The sequence below is a fragment of the Nothoprocta perdicaria genome, unplaced genomic scaffold (assembly GCF_003342845.1).
Source record: "Nothoprocta perdicaria isolate Ctin4 unplaced genomic scaffold, notPer1 scaffold_10, whole genome shotgun sequence".
In the NCBI taxonomy this organism is placed as follows: Eukaryota; Metazoa; Chordata; class Aves; order Tinamiformes; family Tinamidae; genus Nothoprocta; species Nothoprocta perdicaria.
Window position 1 is genome coordinate 7014322 of NW_020454094.1, and position 21708 is coordinate 7036029.

At 42.3% G+C, this 21708-nt stretch overlaps 1 protein-coding gene across 1 annotated transcript; it reads right to left on the reverse strand.

Moving 5' to 3' along the window:
- Positions 1-13401: 13401 nt before the first annotated feature.
- On the reverse strand, positions 13402-16977 carry LOC112947363 (phospholipase A2 inhibitor 25 kDa subunit-like). Its single transcript, XM_026039440.1, has 5 exons — positions 16884-16977; positions 15877-15993; positions 14520-14669; positions 14209-14349; positions 13402-13753 (listed from the first exon to the last, which is right to left on the reverse strand). Exons 1-5 carry the CDS (start codon positions 16930-16932, stop codon positions 13530-13532), a joined length of 681 nt encoding a protein of 226 aa, XP_025895225.1. The 5' UTR covers positions 16933-16977; the 3' UTR covers positions 13402-13529.
- Between the last annotated feature and the right edge of the window lie 4731 nt (positions 16978-21708).

The following is a 21708-nucleotide window of genomic DNA, read 5'->3' on the forward strand; positions in this document are numbered from 1 at the left end:
GGGAAAAATCAAGGGAGAAGATGACTAGGTGCAATCAAATATTTCAAACAAAACAATTTCATTACACATATTTCCTCCCACTAACATTAACAGGGTGAAATATAAACATGTAATAGCTGCTGTGTAATGCATTCCTAGATGGCATGCATATATTATGCTGATAAAGCACGACTTAAGAACCAAGAGAGTGAGGAGAGAAAAAGTAATGATGTTAGTTTTGCAGCAAGCACATGAGAAGCTCAGTGTGACCTCAAGACAAGCCAGTTTTGACCCCTCTGTTTATTAGAGCATTTGCAATATATACTGTGATGAAGAATTGTGTAGCATTTTAAATTAAATAAAAGGCTTATAAAGATGGTGGACATTGCAGTGCTCCATAGCCCATCCAAGAAAATGGAGACTGCCACATCACATGCATGTTTTAAATCCTGACTTGAAAAAATATCCTTTGAAAACCACACATTGGTATGCGTGCCGTGCTGGTGGAGAGTCTGCATAAGAGCAAATAATTCCTGCCCCTTTCAGACCTTTGACCTTCAGCAGCAGGGGAAATGTGTGAGCTAAATGAAGAGGTGTCCATACTGTGCTTCTCTGTCSCTGGCCCCTTTCTCACTAGGACATCTGCCACCAAGCTCATCCCGGCTCCAAGAGGTGGCAGCAGCACTCCTGCTTTCTGGAGATCACTCCTGTCTGGGACTGATGTGCTCTCCTGCTCTGGAAACGGGAGAAAAGCCAGAGCACACTGACTGCCTCAGACATCCTTAGTATTTCTAAGATGAACCAGCAGATGCAATGGTCTTAGCACCATATTGGAAATGCAGGGAATGTGCATGAAACAGATATTTTTGGAATTTGCATTTGGCTTGTTTTTGTTCTTCAGAGGGGGAGGAAAATCCTTCTGAGACTGAAACTAATCCTGAATCTCTGTTCTCCTTTCSCAAGGAGAAGCTTGCTTGCACTGCTCATTGCCAACACCTCTGCAGCAGTGTCAGGTTCACAGAATCACAGAATGGTTAAGGTTGGAAGGGACCTCCAGAGATSATCCAGTCCAACCTTCCTGCTCAAGCAGGGACACCTAGAGCATGTGGCATAAGGTGGCATCCAGGTGGGTTTTGAAGACCTCCAGAAAAGGAGGTCCATTGGCTTTTTCCTCATCTGTGAATCTAATGTTCAAGGAAGGAGSCACAAACTCCTTCCTTGAAGGGAATATAGGCATATAGGGGAAAGAATAAAGGAAAGAGAAAGAAATATTGACATAGAATCATAGAATGCCGAAGGTTGGAAGGGACCTCAGATGTCATCGAGTCCAACCCCCCTGCTCACACAGGGTCACCTAGAGCACGTGGCACAGGGCTGCATCCAAGCGGGTTTTAAAGATCTCCAAAGAAGGAGACTCCACAACCTCTCTGGGCAGCCTGTTCCAGTGCTTTGTCACCCTCACAGTGAAATAAAACTGTCATAGAAGGTTAACACACAGATAGTTTTCGTTAAAGATCATAGACTGGATCAAACTCTTGCATGCGACTATTGCTTTAGTAACATTTAGAGTCACAACAAAATCCTACTCCTATAAAACCTCAACAGACCGAACACATGATGAGAAATTTGATGATGAAAACAAGGAATAGATCAAAGCTTCCGTCATTCTAGACCAATACAGGTCTAATTAGCTCACCAACTCCCAACACAATCTTTTAGTGAATAAACTTTCTCACTAAAGTGAGAAAAGGAGCAAGTTGTGCATGTCAGTGGATGCAGTTTCTCTCCTGCACTTTGAGTGATCCYATGACACTGCTGGGACAGGTGAACAGGAGCGACACCAAGGTGACCATTTGTGAAAACAGAACACGTAGACTCACCAAGCAGGGTTCTGTGGTCCCTTTGTGGGACGGCATCTGGTACTTCAGGACTTTTTGCAGCCACAGGGTACAACAGCAAGGTACTGGTATAGTCCARTAAGTATGATTTTTGAAATTACTATTGAAAGGCCACAGGCTTTGTAGTCACCTAAAAGTCCAGCTTCTCATGTTTTTTCCAGACTTGCCATGACCTGAGCTGATATTAGCCTGCTTTAACAATTGATAGTGACCAAGTGACATTTGTATAACCTATTTTAGCTTAATCGCTCTGGCACTATATATAGTAAAATATCTGACAAACTTAGATAGACCCTGCACAGCAATAAATAGCCCTTTATGCTAATAGAGGCTGGGAAATGTTATCGGAAACCATTAAGAAGGAAGCAGCTTGTGATGGGAAAATGCATAAAAATAGCCCCAAGTAGACCTTATGCCTTGAGGAGGAAAGGACCCTGCCACGAATAGTGTACCTCTGGAGAACAACTCAAGACACTGGTGACTCAGTGTGAAAACCTGTCTGCTTGAAGAGACTGGTGCCGCAAGACCCAGGGGGACGTGATAGGAAGAGTCTAGCATTAGTGCAAAAAGTTAAATATTAACAATTTTTCTTTTATAACTATTTGAAGACTATTATTATTAATAAGGTGTTTCTGTAGTAATTTAGCTACAAGTGTGAGTATTTTAGTTGAACTAGTAATTACTGTATCTTGATGAGATTGCTAAAATTGYAGTTAATCTAACAGTAGTTAGATTAACTACTAAACGTAGTTAATCCAACAGTGCTGGCTCCGTATGTGTATAGTGTGTTCATCTTCATGCATAACACCTTCTTAGTGTAGCACTACAAAAACAAGCCATGGAGTAAACAGGCGGTTGCAAAGCTGAGAAAGTCTCTCTAGACTGGGACAAATCCTTCTCTAAACCTATCCTGTCCAGTTTGCCTTTTGGGGCATGCAGAAAAACGTTGTCCTGCAGCAACAGTCACTATATTTCCAATAGTTGTTAGCATCAGGGCCTCAAATTTTGTTCAAATCAGAAGAGTCTGCAAGAGCTCTAACTGTCAAAGGTGTTCCTGTTGGGCCTTGTCTCGCCATAAGCTTAAATAGATTTGCCGCTCATTCCCAGGATATGCCCACACATGCACATGCATCTCTTCTCTGACTGTCAGAATTTGCCCTTAATTTATCCAAACTGATCTCTTTCACAAACTCTTATTCCTCTCAGACAGATATGAACTGAAATAACCAATGAAGAAATGACCATTTTACACCCAGAGCAGTRCACACACTCTCTGTTTCTGTTTGACCTACAATTATTCCAGATTTATAATAATTCTTACCAGAGAATGCCACATGCTGCTGGAAACATCTCTCCAACAAGAGCCATAGCTTGGAAAGAAAAAAGAGAAATACGTTTCTCACTATTATGTCTATCATATTGTCCTCAGATGTTTTCCAGTCTCTACTGTTRTAAATCTGCAACCTCTCCAGCTGTGCAAGAGTCAGACTGAAAACTACTGAAAGCAACTGAAAACACCTCGAAGTATCCTAGAATCCTCCTCATTTCCCAAAACTAACTACCACCACTCAGGCAGGGGTAGAAATTGTGGTGATATATCACTCAGACAAGAAGCCCAGAGGGTAAGTACCAATAGAGGTAATAGTGCCCTGAAACTATTCCTGTGAGAAGTTATGGAGGCTTGAAAGGACCCACATTTTACTGTCAAGCTCATCTGGCTAAGCTATCAAGTTTATATTTCCCTATGCCAAAATTCTGCTGAAATAATTTTCACCCAAAGAAAATGTTAATTCTGAAAACACTTCATGTTTTGACAGGAAAACATATTGTGGAAAATCTACACTTTTCAGTTACCCTGTTTTTAAAATATTCTTTTCAGCCTTCATGGTCTCAGTCTTCATATGGTGGTTCATCACCTCATAACATACAGTGCTCTGCAGGACAATGTGCTTACAGCTGCTGACAAAGTGTTTTAAGTGTTTTAAGACATTGTTCAATAATGGTTAGCGTCTCTTGGTTTGGTGTTTTGTTAGTTTGGAATTTTTCATTGATTCTCACTCTATGGCTTCTAGTCATTTCTGCAATGTGCAACAGTCCTCCAAAGACCATTTCTTATTCTCCGAAACGTCTGTTAAATTGGGCCTACCAGGTGAAGGAGAAAACAATTCCAGCCTCCCCTCCCTTCCACCTTTCAGCTGGCGGCTTATGAGGTCTCACCAACTTCTTCCTATTCTGCTTCCTGGAGAAACCCAAGGCATGTTTTACAATGGATTTAATAACACAAGGCCCTTGGCCTTTTCTGATCAAAGTGGTCAGTTCTTCAACTCCCCAGAACAGCCTAAAGAATCCAAAACTGTTCAATGGTTTAAATTCCACTACCACAGCACAACTGCCAAYTATGTATTAGAGCACCAAATCACACATGACTCAGTAAAATCATGACGATTTTCTAAAATAGTCAAGAGATGAAATGGATTTATGGGAGAGTGGGAGATATGTGCCCATGACAGCACAACACAGATTTCAGAAAATGAAGAACCACCTTCTGGTTTCAGAAGCACTCTTTGGTATTGGAGAAAGCAAAAATTTTAAATCAAGATGAGTATAAATTCCTGATGTTTCTATCTGTTTACAAAAATCAGATTAAAATAAAATAAAAACTTCCCAAAAACTAAATTTGCGATAAAATCATGAGATTTTCCCCAAATGATCAGTTAGACTTTGCCAGTGTTTACAAAGTCCCTCCCAGGCACAGTAACACACCATAGCTTGAGAAAATCCTGGGAACCTTGGGATTATCCCTTCATCCCTTCCACACATGCTAGCCAGCAGCCCCAGAGGAAGAATTTCCTAATAGTTAGCTGCCATCCAAGGCTTTATTGCATCTCAGGATATATACTGTACCTGTCTGTCTGTCTTTGTCTTGAGAAGAAGGAGCAGGAAAGGGCAACCATGTGGATCCTTCTGCTCTATCCAGAGGAGGTTTTCACAAAACTATGAGCAAACTGACATCTTGGAGATCTTTCACCAGATGACAAATGTGGTGAAAATTGAACTGCGTCTTCAAAAGTTTTTTAAGGGCATGGTGGGAAATGAGGGGGGAAAAAAAAGAAAAAAAGAAAAAAAGAAAAAGAATATAGAGTAAACAGAAAGCTTCATTGCCCCAATACTGCAAAATGACGTTATCCCATGGAAGTGTTAGGTCACGTTTGCTTTAACCTGTGAAAGATCCACTGGTTCCATTAAAGTTAATTTCAAAATAATTTCAAGCAACTGCGAGAAGAGAAGAGAAGAGAAGAGAAGAGAAGAGAAGAGAAGAGAAGAGAAGAGAAGAGAAGAGAAGAGAAGAGAAGAGAAGAGAAGAGAAGAGNAAGAGAAGAGAAGAGAAGAGAAGAGAAGAGAAGAGAAGAGAAGAGAAGAGAAGAGAAGAGAAGAGAAGAGAAGAGAAGAGAAGAGAAGAGAAGAGGAGGCAAATGGATAAAGGACAAACAGAAAAAAAAAAAAAGAAAATAATCTAAGCTGAAAAACATGCATATGATAGTTTTTGCTAGTTTTTCTGCTGACCATAGTTAACTGGTCACTATATTGTACACACCCCTAAGCAGAAAAGGGAAATGGCTGAAAAAGGGAATTCCCTTGCTCGTGAGCAACTAAATGGGAACCAGCTGGAGTAAGCCCACAAGGGAACTATGTATTGCAATCTCAATAGGCCCTTGCTTAAGACCTGACATGAGCCCCCTGGAGATACTGTTTTCCCTAGTTTCAGAGAAAAACAGAGACTTCAGATGACTTAAAATTTGCAACCATACAAAAAGATGGTTTCTGATGACTGTTCAGTTTCCCCTCAAACCCCATTTCTAAATAATATTAGCATTTTTCCTAAAGGTGCTGAGGATTTGCCATTTGAAGAGCAACTCTATAAAATGCTAGAAGAGGAGAAAGAGAGAATGATGTTTTAAAACCTCATGCTCTGCATCCACTACTATTATCGTTAGGGTCTTACTCTGCCCTGATCTAAGTCAAGGCAGAGAAAGGACACTTAGCACTCTTAATGCATGGTATTGAGTGGCATGACTACCTGGTAGGCCAAATCAAAAAGTATTTTGTTTGGCAAACTGATTTTATTGATTGACTTTTTTTCCAGATATATTTTGAGGGTTGCTATCTCTGTCATTTTTCCAGATATTTTGTTCTGCTTTTGTGAATAACCTGGTTCAGGCCACGCAAAAAGATCAGTTTCTTTCTATAAATTTTCTCATGGGCCACCTGTCTTGATGAAGAATTGCAGCCATCACTGAAAACCAAAAAGTCAAAAAGCAGGTAGAAAAGGTGAATCTGGTAGCGACCTATATCCTCCTGGGTAATCCTCCTTCAGAAAACCATGGCCCTTGTTCTAGTCTTATTCTAATGTAGAGTGAGCTGACATGAAACAGGAAGATGAACAGAGGGATGAACCTACCCTTTCAGTGGCAGACAATAACAAAATAGAATATTTGCTGCCATCTTCTGTTTTCATGAAAAAGAAAGACATTTCTTTTTCTTTCTGACTTCTCTTTGTGGCATCCTGACCATTATTTCCCTGTGCTGAGCTACCAGATATCTCTCATTTCAAACAGAAACGCTGCTCTACTATAACTGCCTGCATTTTAGCTAGCCCCGAGGAAGGACAGACACAGATCAGCTCCATGCTTGCTCTTGCCAATGGAGCTCATGCTCAGCTCCTAAAGTCTGATTTTCCCTGAGGGATTCAGTCAAAACGCCAGACACCTGAAAATACTGAGCAGAGCTGACTCAGGTTTGGAGGCTCACGGCAGTGCTGCTCGGCCACAGAGGAGCTGATCCTGAGCTAGGGCTGCRGGAAAAGGATTGCTAGATGTAGGGGAAGGAAGAGCACAAGCTAGAAATAGCCACAGGACTCCAGTACATTATTCAGACTGCTAGGCAGACACCATCTTCCTGTAAGTAACCAAAAAAGGGAACTTTCATTCATCCTTATATGCCCCAGATGGTATTCAGAGAGAGGAGCTACTGTGACCAGGGTGCAAGGGTGGACTTAGGAGGAGGAAAGGGTGGATTTGTATAGGAATGTACCCTACAGAGCTTGGATTTGTATAGGAATGTACCCTGCAGTTCTTAGTAACTTTCTGATCCATGTGGCAGCCTTTTGCCTCCTCTTGCTCTGTCACTATCCTTCTGAACAGCTCAAGATTTTACCTCTGGTTGGTCTGGATCACTGTCCTTATCACTCAACTGGCCATAAAACCTTAGGAATGGAAATAATTCTTCTTGGAAGATAAGTGTTTCTCACTTTGTCTGTCTTTCTGACAGACCCCAGATATATACTTTGGGTCTCATCCAGATTATTAGGTTTTCTGCAAGGATTGAGCTCCAATCATACGGAAGTAAAACAGTGATTTCTGCAGCCATCTCTCACAGCTCATCCATAAACCTCTCCTAACAGACAATGCAAAGTGGACCCAAAGGTAAGAGTTTCCACAGAAAACTGGAAGGAAGCAAAGAAAGAAAGAGGGACACATGATTGACTGATTAATGATCAGGTCTACTTCTTGCTTTTGTATTACCTGTAGCTCTTTAGTGCCCTAAGCACAATGGAATTTCAGTTTGGGACGATTCACTGCAAATGGTACTTCCTAGTAGTTTTGACAGCTCACAACCACTCTGTCCTTCYGTACATATCCTGGGGTGCAATTTGCACTATGGTCAGCTCCTGTAATCTGACAAAAATCATAATCCTTTAATGAATGTCTCCCATTTTTCCATCATATGAATATTAAGCATCTCAGCTCACATTTGGAGAAGAAAAGGTCTATTTTCCACATTCACATCTGTGAATTTCTTGAGTGAGCCATAAAGATTTGAGATGAGGAGGCAGACAAAACCAGCCACAGTTACAGTGTTAGGTGATTTCTGCTTGGGGGTGCAAGGAGACTCAGTTGTGTTTCTGAAAAGATTTTCGTTATCAACATTGTGTGTCAGTCTGCAGTTACTGTGTGTGTGACTGTGGATTCAGCAACACAATGCTGAAAGAGGACAGGGAAAAYGAACTCATTAAAAGATCTTAAATCCACACTTTTATAGACATATTGCAAAGAAGTTTAACTACATATAAAAGCCTGACATTAAGTATACATTAAGAAAAATATTCATAAAGCAGATAAGCATCCTCCAAAACCTTAAATTAAAGCTTCCAACTTTCCTGAGAAGCTAAGCTCCTACAGCTTGAACAAGCTCCTGCAGTAAGTMTGAGCTTCCAGCCAGATGTAACACACAGAGAGTGAAAAGCTTCTTTTTGAAACAAGAGCTTTGAACCCAGCAGATCTTACAAGATGGATCTTTGACTGGAAAGAGGGTCCCAAGGCTGCAACTGGCTTTGAAGTTTCATGAAGATATAATCTCCTAGTTCCCTTCTACTTGCAGAGAACGCAATGACTACAACCAAATTCTACTCTTTTGGAAATCAACTCCCTATGGATGTTTTACTTTCTCTGACAAGTAACACAGTCCTAGAATGTGCCCAACAGAAACCTGCTTGGAAAATAGGGGTTACCTGGTTCTTCCAGAGCAGAAAATCTCAAGTCTCTACAGCAATAATACGCCTGTATGGGCAGGAGGCCCAAGAATTTGTTCTCTGGAGACAAAATCAGACGAAGTGTGACCAGGGAAGGTGAAAAACTGCTGGAGGAAGCTTTTCCTTCCTGTGACCAGCAGTCCCCCAAATTAGAAAGATTATGTTCCCAGTGGCAACAAACAAGTATGCAGTTCTGGAACTGACTCAAACACCAGATCTTTTCTCATTAAGACACAAGCCTTAGGGATTGCTTAGGATAGATGTTTTGATAAGTTACTCCAAGACAGATGCAGGGGCAAATTTATTTTCATTCATTTATCCACATGAGAACTCCCTTGAGTTTGAACAAAATGCTCTATCACTATTAAGATATGCATACGAAGAGAGACTTCTTCCATATGACATCAATGGGGATGGGGACCATTCTTGACAGTATACATTCCAGAATTAATGTCCTGGTTGAAAAAAGAGGAGCAAACGCATGAGAACTTGGTAATCCAGGTGTGAAATCCAGTGAAATCTAAGCCTATGGACTTAGGAGATGAGGCCATGCACAGAGGACTATGGAGCATTTGTTCTCTCTGCTCCACAAATTTATGATAAAACATCTCGATGGAGAAGACAAAACGCTGGGCTGCTTCCCCTATTATTGTCTACAATAGAAGTGTCTACAAGGTGTTTACAATAGAGGTGCTTCTGTCAGTGGCATGGACAGTGGTGGGCCACTCAGTACAAATGGGGACTGGTGGTGTGATTCATCTGACTAGAGGCAGGACTTCATCTCAGTGGGCTATACTGATTTAATCTCTGCTGGAGTTTGGTAACATGCTCAGATGGAGACAGCAACCCATTGCATAATCCCACATTTGATTAGATAGCCACGGGCTGTAGTTCCTTCTTGTAAGAATAAGGACGAATTCTTTAGTCTCTTGTAAACAGCATGACACATAATCTTGATGACTATAWGGAACCCTTGTTCATTCAACATTTGTTCTTATTTTGTCTTTGAGAAGGTGTAATTCCCAAAATGCTTACAGGACTTCTTGGCATAAGTGCTTGACAAATGTTCTCATAAGAGCCATGGTCATGATGTAAAAGAAATACAGCAATAACTTCACATTCCTTTGCAAATAAAAGCCCAGGACATGCTTTAACCAGAAAGAAGAGAAATCCATTGGCTACCAGTGTCCTAACTTCCTGATTTGAAAGGCAGGAAGATATCCTAGGAAATGAAAGGAAGACAGTTCCCCGCTCCAGGTGTGCTGGAGAGGAGGAACTAAGGATGTTTTAGTATCAGATAATGGTCTTGCATGGCGTATGCCTGCACAATGTGAAGCTTCCTTTTCCCATCTTCTCTGATTCCTGCCCCACATCTTCGCTGTCCACCTCACATACAACTCAGATCCTCTCTCAACCTGGTTCTATTAAAACCCCATTGGGCACATGCACCTCTCTATCTCAAGTCACTGGCAGTTTTTCTGACTGCCACCAGGCTTTCTGGTCAGAAAGCTGGAACTTCAGAGGAAGGAGAGGGAATGGCAAGACATTGCTAATTTTCCATCGTGTGGGGAGAAAACGCAATGTTCTGTGTCTGCTATGCGAAAATGGAGATCAAAGCTGTCTTATTGTGGGCAAGGCAGGTGTCTTCCAGCCATACAGAGCTGTATGTGTCTGGTGCTTGCCCRTATCATGCATGCCTGTTTGGTGAAGTGTCTGCAAGATCTAAGGGAGGATCTGGTATTTACATGTCTATATGTGTGTGTCTATGTGGGAGTAAGGCTTGTATACATTACAAAGAGAAGCTGCAGATGGCAAGAATCCAGTTTGGTGTCTTAGGCCTGGTTCCAAGCTCATTAAAATCAGCGGGAGTCATTCTGTTTACTACAATGAGTTTTGGCCACATCTTTCTTTGCTCCTCTCCAACATCCCTATGAGATCAAGGCTGCTGCCTGCTACATATCCTCAATTAAACCCTATAAACAATGGAGCTTCCCATATTCACCCCTGCGACTATTTTAAAGAGAATTGCTGAAGATGCCTCATTCTTTGGTGTTCACACCCTGCACATCCTTAGAGGCCTATGAATTGCTCATTCATAACTCCTTGCTCAAGATCCCGTTGTTTGATTTGTGGTTGTAAATTAGTGCCACCAATTTTCTTCTATCTTTTGTTTTGCTTTTATCAGAACACACTCCAGCTTCATTTCCCTCCCCAGGAGCCAGACTTGAGATCAGAAGAGGTCATCAGCTCATCATCTTCCTGCATACCCCAGTTTATCACATTTCTACCAATTGTGCCTGTACTGCCTCTAATACTGTCTATAACCTGTCTGCAAGAAAAACATCTGTTTCTTGCAGGCCTTCATGCAGGATTTGCAGACATCAAAAGCTTGTGATTTCCCTTGTGAAACCCTTAGAGGTTTACTCTAATGCAGGCTACATGCAGTAATTATRTGACTTTTTCCTCCTTTGGGTTTGTCAGCTTTCTGATGTTCTCTGGTATATAAAAGAGCTCTTTAAGATCTTATCCTTTTTCCATATAAGTTTGTTCATAATCTGTAAACAAGTCACCTGTCTATCCTCTCTTTCATCAGATCACCAGTTTACAACCCCGAAGACTTTTGCTGTAAGGCATTTTTCTTCACACTCTCCATTTTAATAGCCTTTAAAAATGTGGATGCTGGAAAAGGACCAAGAATTGACCTAACAATCATAAAAACACAGAGTTACTCCCACTTATCACTTTTCCATTTATGTAGCCACAGATTGCAACAGCTGTCTTGGCTACAAGAAGGACTGAGTTGCTTCTCTTCTCTGTACCACAAACCCTTGTCAGAAACACTGCTGTCTGCCTTACTCCTCTTTATTCTCCCCTAAATGCCACCTCAGCACCTTGACTTTCTGGAGATTTCTCACTSTCTCCTTGACCAAGCTGAAAAAAAAAAACATTTAGCTTTTCCATCCTGATAGCATCACAAATCAAGGTGGAACAAACAAAAGAGCGAAGGGTTAAACCAWTGACCCGGATCGAGATCTGCCGTGGGGGATGCCACAGACAGCAAGGTTGTGTTCTGCATGAATGTGCAGCAGAACACAGGTTGTGTTCAGGGCTAAGGTACTCACACAGATAGAGAATTGTTTTAATTCCAGGGTGTTATCAGATCTGGAAAAGTGCTGAACAAGTAGGTAGCTCCAGTATCAGTCTACTGGAGCCCCATCAAGGGGAGTGTGCTCCTTCTCCTAACATCCACGCTGTAACTGCACTGCCTCTGCAAATAATTAACTGTGCATAACCAGACTCTTTTCCCTGCATGAAATCTACATTATCAGTACACTCCCCACCCCAAAAATTAATTTTCATTTTCATACCCACGCCCCTATATTGTCATAGATAATGTGAAATTCTCTCCCAACTAATTGGTGGGAATAGTAGAATGAAAGGATCTTCAGTTTGTTTGGGAAGAAGGTGTAATCACCTCACTGTTGCCACATATTATTTTGGTTTAGGCAGCCAAAAATTTCCATAGCACTGACTGCCACAGTATTGAATTAAAAGATAAAATTGCRTTGCTTGATCTCTGTGACTCTTTGTACAGAATACAAAATTTGCACTGCAAACTAGAACTATTATGGAAAGACACAAACATGAACTTTGCTTAATAATCTTGCTCTCTCTTCCAAAAATGGGCTACCCTTTTCTAGTGAGTTGCACTCATCTGGGAACAGATGGATATAGCCTTTTCCAAAAGCTGAAGATTACAAGCATCTGTTTTACACTGTACACCCTGCTGTACACTTCCTTATCCTCTTGCCCCCAGCCCATACTACCTCCTGGATACTGTAATGCTGCCTGATGTGCTATTTTCCTAAGCGCCTTTGTGTTGGACCCACCTGAGGAGAGCCAGCAGGGCAGGCATATCTGGAGAAGCTGGTGGTGGCAGACCCATATTTAAGAAGGGAAACTTGGACAGTTAATTTTGTAGTTTGACCAGGTTGACCAGTAGGAGCAAACTAGGCATAGGGCTATAAATTGCCATTGCTTGGGCCCCTATCAGTCTGTCACCAGAGAAAATTGGTTATTTTATGAAATCAAGCCAATCCTGATCAAATCGAACCTAAGGCAAATGCTTACTTTGGTTAATCCTGAAATCTGGAGTCAAACAGGAGTAGCATAGCTGGTAAGGCACAAATAATAACCATGAGGTCAAAGGGTCTTGTCAGGAGTAGTTTGTTTGTAGCAAAGGGTCACTGCCTGCTCCGAAATAGAGACTACTTCATGACTGCTTGAAGGCCGCAAGCAGCCCTCTGTTCTACCATGGGCACCTAAGATTAAAGGTAGGAAAGAAAAAGRAGGTTCATTCTAACCAGAGTGGACCTCTCAGGAGCTCACTTCAGCTCCTGTCCAAAGCCTGGCAAACTGGCTAGMCAAATACAGGGGGCTTTCACTGAGACAAGGGATTTGGACTGTAAGGCTGTCATGAGAACTCCTGTTGCCTGGGTAGTATAGAGGTACYATGTGCATAAAATCATAGAGCCATTATGGTTGGAAGAGACCTTCACTGTAAACCTGTCACCACCATGTCTGTTAAACCATGTCCCTCAGCATCTCATCTACATGTTTCTTGAGCACTGACAGGGACTGTGAGTCCACCACTTCCCTGGGAAGCCTGTTCCAATGCTTGACTACTCTTTCCATGTAGATTTTTTTCCTAATATCTAATCTGAACCTCCCCTGGTGCAACTTGAGGCCATTTCTTCTTATCCTGTCAGTAGTTATGTAGTAGTTGTGTAGTAGTATGTAGTTATGTAGTAGCTGTACAGTCTCCCCAGGTCTTGATGTGGAAAACACACTCAGAATCTATGGAACTTTAAATCACATTAAAACAATCAAAAAACAAAGAGTGTGTAAGTACTGTCTTTATTCTGCAAAAAAAAAAAAAAAAAAAAGGAGAGCAAGAGCTGATCTGAAAACCTCCATGCAGAAGTAGTCAGAGCAAACAGGAATCTGTGCAAATGACTGGTAGACTTTTATAATGATTTTTACTATGCCAGTCCTAGAGAGTATCAGAAAAGTATCTTATCCAGGATTAATCCTGACAGGACAGGAAGAAAGAGGGATTTTGGAGGGGGGAGCCCGGAAACTGCTATGGCCAAAAGAGAGGCTGGTTTGCATTTGAACTGCTTTACTTTCATGTCTATCATTCCCAGTTGCTTTTTTCCTTCTCCTTTATCACTGCATTCGGTAAGAGTGGTGCAGCCCTTCATGGCAACTTTCATAGATAGTCCACCTGCATAGGAGAAGTACATACCATGTAACAGGGAAACCAGCCATCACAGCTGTTCCCTCCTTGGTCACTGAAGGCTAGGTTTGCTCCCTAAGCTCTCTCAATTTTTTACATCCAATTGACTACAAAATTCACCAATCCATTCCTTTCCAATCCCCTCCCCAAAAGTGTTTGAAGAAGCGGGGAGGTCACCCTGGTTGACCTGAAATACAAAGGAACTGTTTGCTTTTCCCTGCTTTCTTCTGAGTAAAGCTGATGAAAAGCTTTTAAACTTGTTTACTTTCTCTCAGGTAGAGATATTCCTGAAGAAATAATGGTTGTGTGATGGTACAACATGGATTTATTCATCTCTTGCCCTCTCTGGCCTTCTCATGACTCCTCTCATTTTCCTGAAATGCTTCCTCCTAATTTCATCATTTTAACCAAAAAGATGACAGCCCAAATTAAAAGATATTTACCAGAATTCATCAATCCAGCAAGCTCAATGCATTGCGTTTCAGATCCAGTGCAATTTACAGTTTCATTACCACAGCTGAAGGAGTCTAGGCTGTAGCAAGCAGGACAGTGTAATCCATTGGGCACGTTGCTCACTGGTGGCACTGGGAGGAAAGAGACTGATTTTAATAAGGAAAGGAGAGAAAGTGAAGGGCCTCATCACCCATAACTTCTTTAAACCCCCGTGCAAAAGTCTATTCTGCCAGCAGCAAGAACAACAGAGTCTCAGATAGGCAGAGACAATAAGGTGACAGGGAAGAAACAAGTGACTTACATGAAGGTGAGGTTTGTTGACAGGCTTCACCCACGCAGCAGGCCAAGCCAGTTCTTCCTTTGACTTTCCCATAGTTCATGGTGACAGCACCCAGATGGCACACATTGGACAGCAGGCAGGTCTTGATGGATGAAGAAATTACCATCCCCCCTGCCACAAAGGAGAGGTCAGTGCCAAGTCATTAACTACGAGGTAATTCCCTCTGTTTCCCAGAGCAGGAACTTCTCTGTCTCTTCACTGCCTGCTATTTGGTCTTCCCCACATCCCGACAGGGGTTTGCAAATAACAGAACCACTCTGAAGGCAACACTGAGGAATCTGGTGAAGTCAAATCAGTTCAGAGGAACTAAGGTGATTTTGACCCAGTGAGAGACATATCTGGGACATGAATAAGGATTTTCTCCTTTTCCACAACATGTTTAAAGGGAGAAGGATACAGTTGCTCCTGGATAACTAGTGTGTTGCAGATATTCATCTTAGTTATTATGCCCCAACCCAAGAACTTATGGGGTAATCCATTGACATCTGACCCATAACCCAACTTCTTGATGTGCTGTCCACAAAGCACCGCTAGCTGCAAAGCACCACAGCTAGCATCCTCCTGCAGACAAACCTAGTCTTTCACATGAGCCAGACTCAAAARGCTTAACAGGAGGGGCAGAATGATTACAGAAATGCACTCACTTGAGTCCTCATCAGCCCTGAAAAGATAAGGGTTTCTTTGTGCAAGTATAGAGTAGAAACTCTGGCACCAAGCCTAGCAGGATAGGAGCCGGCTCCCAGTCTAAACAAACATGGTCACACTAGTGAGGCTGGGTAATGACTAAGACCAAACCACTAACGCAGCAGATAGTATAGTTGTGTATGACCTCAGCACCCAGCGCTAGAGTGACAACTGTGGGGATATGCCCAGTGCCAGTAGGGCCAACAGGCTACTTGGGGTCTCCATCCTTGCTCRGGGAAGGGACTCAGATGCAGGCCATTTTTTCCCTCCATTATCATGGCCAAGCAACCCACAGTGCTAGAGGTCAGCAACTTAAGTCCCTGGCAACCCAGTCCCTTGACCCAGCTACTCAGCTTAGCTAGAATTAAAAGCCAACCTCAACTTCTAGACTGCTGTTTAGGTCTCTCCCTTCCACAACTCAGAACTAAGCTCTCCAGATAGGTTAGTGTTCCTCAAGATGGAGAAATAGCATGCTTTTCCCATCCCAGACCTGCATCCTCTTTGAAAAAAAAAAAAAAAAAAAAAGGAATAACTCATCTGAAGAGTTACTATAAGGCCGAGATAGGGAGATCCATTCCCCAACCCTTTTCTGAAAGCTGCACTGGTAAATAGCCACAGGAATCTTCTCACCTACCTATCGTGGCCTCATGCACCATGGTGCCACAGGTATCTTCATCAGCATTGCAGGCTTTCAGGGGACCAGAGCAGGATTTTCCTAAGCTGTGACAAACCTCACACTGAAGAGTGGTCCCTAAGGAAGGAAGTAGGACACATTCTTGGATAGCACCCACAGGAGATTTCACTTCCCCCTTTATTCACATTTTGTTCTAGCACTTGAACAGCACTTTCCAAGTTCTTCTTCCTTTATTTTTCCTGTTCCATTGCTCAATGTGGGGAGGGGAAGGAAAGGGATGGGGGGTTAATTATGATTGCTGGGAATGCTAAAGAAATAGGAGCCAAATCCTCTCTGCTCTGGGAGGCATTCAGGCATCTTCTGGATTTCCAGCTCCCAAATCTTWCTGTCTTTGCAGTGAGCAGGGCAGCCGAAGCACTGGAGAACTAGAGGCTGTCAGTAGGTCTTGARTATGCTATCAACAAAGTGAGAACCATGTAGCTCTTCTTTTCTGCTTTCTTTTCCAAGACTAGAGCATCTTAATCAGAACCAGAATATCAGGCAATGATCAGGAAGCATTTGGAGACAAATAAAGAATTTCTGGAGAGAAGTCAAACAGCTTGCCTTCTCTGACACACACTCTTACCTAAAATGTCACCAGATCAATGATGTGAGCAAATCCATTGAACATCTACATTTATGTCAGTGATGGCTAGAGACTGATTCAACCAACCAAAGGTCTGTCTGTTTTAGCATAATCTGAATCCCTCTCTAGACTCTCATGACTGCCCTGGCTAGAGTGCTAGTGACCACTGTGGGAGCTCCGAAAGCCGCCTTCAGTGTAGACACCTACATCTCCACCTGCAAGTTGGATCATAGCATCAAAGATTCCCTGCTCCACCCTGCTCCACCACTCACTGCCTTGAATCTCCCAGGGCTAGGGGACTGCCTACAGCTCAGATGACAAGAAAAGATTCACTGAAAAACAATTCCCAGGACAACTCTGCCAATTCTGGCAGAAAACTTACCTGGGTCGAGGATAGTCAGGAGGAGGCTGAGACCAAGAGACACTTTCATGCTGATGGGATGTAAGGACAGGGAGCCACCAACTCTTGCTGAAGACAGCACAGGGATTTATAAAATCCCTGTCACAAGGGATTTTATAAACTGAAGGGAAATGGGTATGTCAGTGTTGTTTGAGGAAGCATGTACTCTCAAAAGTACAGATGCCAGAGTGTGCTAGCACTGGTGGGTGTTTTTTTTTTCATTCAAAGAAAAAAATACTTCCTTTTCTTTTACAAGAAGATTGCTACATATCTCTCCCTGGTTCTGAGTATGCAAGCTATAGGAAAAGACTGGCTTGCCTGTCTATCAGATATGTCTCCAGTGCAGAATTTGTTTGAGCAACATTCTGCCTTCAACATAAATGTCTGAGATGAATTAGGCTGAATAAAAGACTGGTTACTCCCATGTCCATAAAGCTGGCATCACAAGAGGAGAAGGGAGAAGAGTACACTCGCTTTAAAATGGATTTTCAGTTCAGAAAGGATCTGGAGTTACAGACAGTATGTTACAAAGAAGTCAAATTTCTAATTGCAGCCAGTTCAGGATTAAAATTCATTTCTTATTGGACTTAATTTCAGACCAGATAAAAAGCTGTCTGCAGGCAGGCTGGGGTCCTCAAATCAGCACGTTCCTGCTATTTAACTACATGAGGGACTACAGATACAGACAGGGAGATAGATGATAAGCCTGTCTCTTGTGATTTTAATTCCATAACTTTTTGCTTAAGATATTTATTAAACCTCCTGGAGAATTTCCCTGAATGACATGATTGCACTAGCCCCACTGAATTACACTCAATATTCTGCCTCTGCTGTAGGGAGGGTATGAAACTGAAGTCTTTTCATGTGCRTTTTTAGAGATGAAACTAAGTGCAGCAAGGAGCAACCATGATCTGCAGCAATAATAGCCCTGGAAATTATGACTTATGAGGGGAGATAGAAACAGTGAAGATGTTCCAGGAATATCCAGTCATATTCCCATATCTCTAAAGGGAAGTCCACAATACTGACAGGAGTGAAGCACTAGAGCTGTTTTCCTAGGGAAGGTGTTAATCTTCTGTACTAGGTGACTTGGAAAAACAGGCTAGATAAATGCTTGTTGGAAATGATTTAAATAGATGGATTCCTGCTCCAGAGGTGGAAGACGGCTTAGACCCGTCTTAAAGATCGGTTTCTCAAGATCCAGTCTAACCTGGTGCCTATACTTTTGTGATTTCACACTGTGTATGAAGGGCCTGTTTTCTTCAGAAAGCCCTGATTCCAGAAGCAATCACCAAAGATACTATGCAGGGAGATGAGGCAAAGCCCGGGAAGTTCAGAGAAATTTGGGTGCAGGAGAATTTTGAAATTCAAACTTGAAAGTAACTCTGAGGATGAGCGGTTATTATGGGCAAGTGGAGGAGGTCAAGAACTGGGGAGAGATCCAGATCCAAATTCTGTTTCCATTGCAGACTCTTGTTGGGAAACCGGCTGTGTTTATGCAAGAGATTACAAAGGGTTRCTAACTCTGTGAAACCACATCTGACTCAGGAAGACCTGGCATCGAAATAGCTACAGATGGCAGAATACTGTGGAGGAGAGAGTATCATACATCTTTTCAGTGTCTTATATGACCATTGAGAGAGGACAGGTTTAATACTTTGCTCAAAACCCAGGCACAATTGCTGTTGGAGCAACAGAGGAGAAGCATCTCTTATATCTCCCTTTATCTAAGGTGCRAAAGGACAGAGCCTGAATGTGTTGGGACATCTTGATAGAAAAGTCATCTACAGCTCATAAAAACAGCTCTAGAAGGAGAATCACACCCACCCATTTTTAATTGATTTCTTGCTCTCCAGAACAACTGGAGAGATTGGCAAAACCTGCCCAGCTGGTTAACTAGGTAAGGAAATACAAGACAGAAATCTTAACCACACGGTGCAAGAATTAGAGTGCTTGCTCAAAGACTGAGAGTGGGAAGAGCAGCAGCTRTACTGCTTGCTTGCTGCCTACAGTCTGAAGAAGCTTTTAACAATCACTTGTCTCCGCTGCATTTGCATGAATTAACAAACCAGCCCAGCGGTGGGAAGTCACTGCAAATCTAATTTCTACTACTGATTAGGATTTTCCCACCAACCTGTTGTGGTTTGAAAGGAAGACAAGTTTGGTAAGAGATGAATCCACTTGCGTTCTAGCCAGTTCTCAGAGATTAGAGGGCCTAGGGGTGGCTGGACACATTCATCTCTTAATAGGGATGCCAATACTGTGGTAGCTATAGGTCTGACTCTAGCTGCACCAGATTCACAGTCTGTCGCAGCCACATTACAAATGATTAGTTGAATTCATGAATAGCAGGATTTATTCAAATGCAGTATTTACTAAGCAGATTTCAGATGTCAGTACAGGAATTTCTCTGCTATACTGTGGGATTCTTAGCTAGCTGTAATGTACAAATGTGCAAAAATCACTCACCCAAGAAGATGGGAGAGGTCCCTCAACCTCAGGCAGCATCCTGGCCTGAGGGGAGAGTTCTCCACTGCAGACCTGCTGCTTCCAAGGACAACATAGCTCAAACTTGGATAGCCTAGTTTTGTACCCTAGTCTTAAGTTTTATGCCCAAGCAGAAACAGGATGTGGTCATCATGTTCCAAACGGACTATTCTTTTGGGTGAAAATTGCCATTTGTGGTTAGATACACAGTCAGTTACAACTTCCCCTTTACTGAGAAAGGGCTGAAGTGTACCTGTTTYGCGGTCAGAGTGCACTTGCAAACACACAGATTAGAAACAGTAACCTCCTCTGCAAAGAGAAGAGGCTGCATGTGTCTCGTGGTTGCATTGCACCTATGTGACCCTCTTCTGAAGGGAGAAGGGGARGAAGTGCACCTACCACATAACCCAAGAAGCAACCTTTCCGTTGTGTTTCCCCACCACTTCTGCATTGCCTAACCAAAGCCCAAGCCAGAGGGGCTGTGATTTATTATCTCTTTCCACTTAATTTGAGATCAAGGCTTGATACAGGASCTGGGGAGGAAGGGATGGTGGCACCCAGAAGGTACACAAGAGCAAAACCTTCCGTCCATCTGTGGTGGCAGCAGCTGGATCACACYAACACATTGTCTCCTGCCAGCCCCTGCAAAGGAGCCGTCTCCCCAGAAGCCAAGATAAGACTCATCACCTTGCTGCCACTCTGTGAGGGCTGCCCACACGTGGTTAGCGCACACAGGAGAATTCACTGTCCCATGGGCTTGTCAGCAAGGAGGTTAGTACACACCTTGAAAGAATAATATCTAAAATAAGGTGCTGCTTGTTCCAGGTTAATTTCCCATGAGGACACTACCATGCACAGCAGCTACTTTTGCTTTGCAAATGCTGCACTTGTCACTAAGAGGTTACTAACAACAGGATGGGGGGGACCTGCACCCAAAAAGAGAGAGACTCATGTGGGCCAGCAGTAGTAACGGGTTCCCCTGAGGAACAGGATTCCAAAATAGACTGATGCTGGAGCTGGAACCCAGCCCGCTCTGCTGAGCACTGCCCTTGCTCTTGGCCATGGGCTGCCACTGCCAGCAGGGACCTACCTGCCCTGTCTGAAGAGGTCTCTTTTCTTTTTCTTTTTTTGTAATGCAGTTAGTTTTCAGTCAGGTCATTCCCTTAAAAGAAGAGCTACTGTTGGCTGAGGATTTAGGAATCTGGGAGGAATTTCTTGGAAGGGTCTTTATTGAGCTTTTTGAAGAAAAGGCTGGAAATCGCATGGATATGCGATAATAAAATAGCCTTAATAAAATAGTTACTTAAATGTTTTCTTCTATGGCTAAAACCCCATGATATTTAACATGCTATCGTACGTGTGCAACAACATTCCAGTGAAAGTATATTATGACCACTTGACTGAATATAATCAAATTGGATAACTTCATGAGATCTAAACAATTAAAGAAGTACAAAGGACACTTTACTTTATTTTTGAGCCTATGTTTTTTATGGCAACAATATGGTGTTAGCACYGTTGAATTTTTGGTAGTCTGGTCAGCAATTCTCTCTTCAATTAAAATAATTGCCAGGGAATCCAGCTGCTTTTCAGACATGCTTGAAGGAACATAGATTTGCATACACATTGACATACTGAATGAGTCGTCTGCACTTGCATTGATGATCAGCAACGACATCTTCAAGCAATGAAGACAACTGCAACTACCTAATCATATCGACTGGTAATCATGTAAAAAAAATTCCTTATTAGACATGTATATTTCCATCTCCTTATTAGTGAGTTGTTTCAACATACAAGTTAGTTTGCCAGTAGCAGAGCTAGTTTGCTGAGAGTGTCCTGGCTGTCAGCTGAGGCAGATCAGTCTGCCAGTTTTAGCTAGTACATTAAGCTAAAGCTAAAGCTGCTGGGGACTGGCCTCAATAGATAATGACTGTAGAAGAGAAGGGAAAATTATTTAATATGATATTAATAGTCATGTATTTTACTTATTATTAATGACAGTGATCATGGAATAGTGGGATAAAATTTCAATATTTTAATAAAAATTATTTTGATAAAAGTGGTGATAAAGTTATCGAAATGGCTGCCATTTACAGCACTCTCAGTTTCGTGAAGGATACGAATTTATAAACTTCTCTGAAGAACCTAATTTTGTAAGCAAAAGTAGAGTCAGACAGTTTGGGGAAACACCCTATGGACTACAGGTGTTAGGCTGATCTGAGAGATTTTGTAATACAAAGATTCATTCATTTATTCATTCACTCTTTACCTCTGTCTATCTATTGCTCACATCTAGACAGATCTGGCATGGGAAAGC

What these genes read in the sequence shown, in the direction of transcription:
- LOC112947363 (XM_026039440.1), bottom strand. Translation starts at nt 16,932, where the DNA reads ATGAAAGTGTCTCTTGGTCTCAGCCTCCTCCTGACTATCCTCGACCCA. An exon ending in CCTGACTATCCTCGACCCAG is followed by an intron (nt 15,994 to 16,883) that starts GTAAGTTTTCTG and finishes TTCCTTCCTTAG; the next exon opens with GGACCACTCTTCAGTGTGAG. An exon ending in TGCTGGATTGATGAATTCTG is followed by an intron (nt 13,754 to 14,208) that starts GTAAATATCTTT and finishes TCTCCTATGCAG; the next exon opens with GTGGACTATCTATGAAAGTT.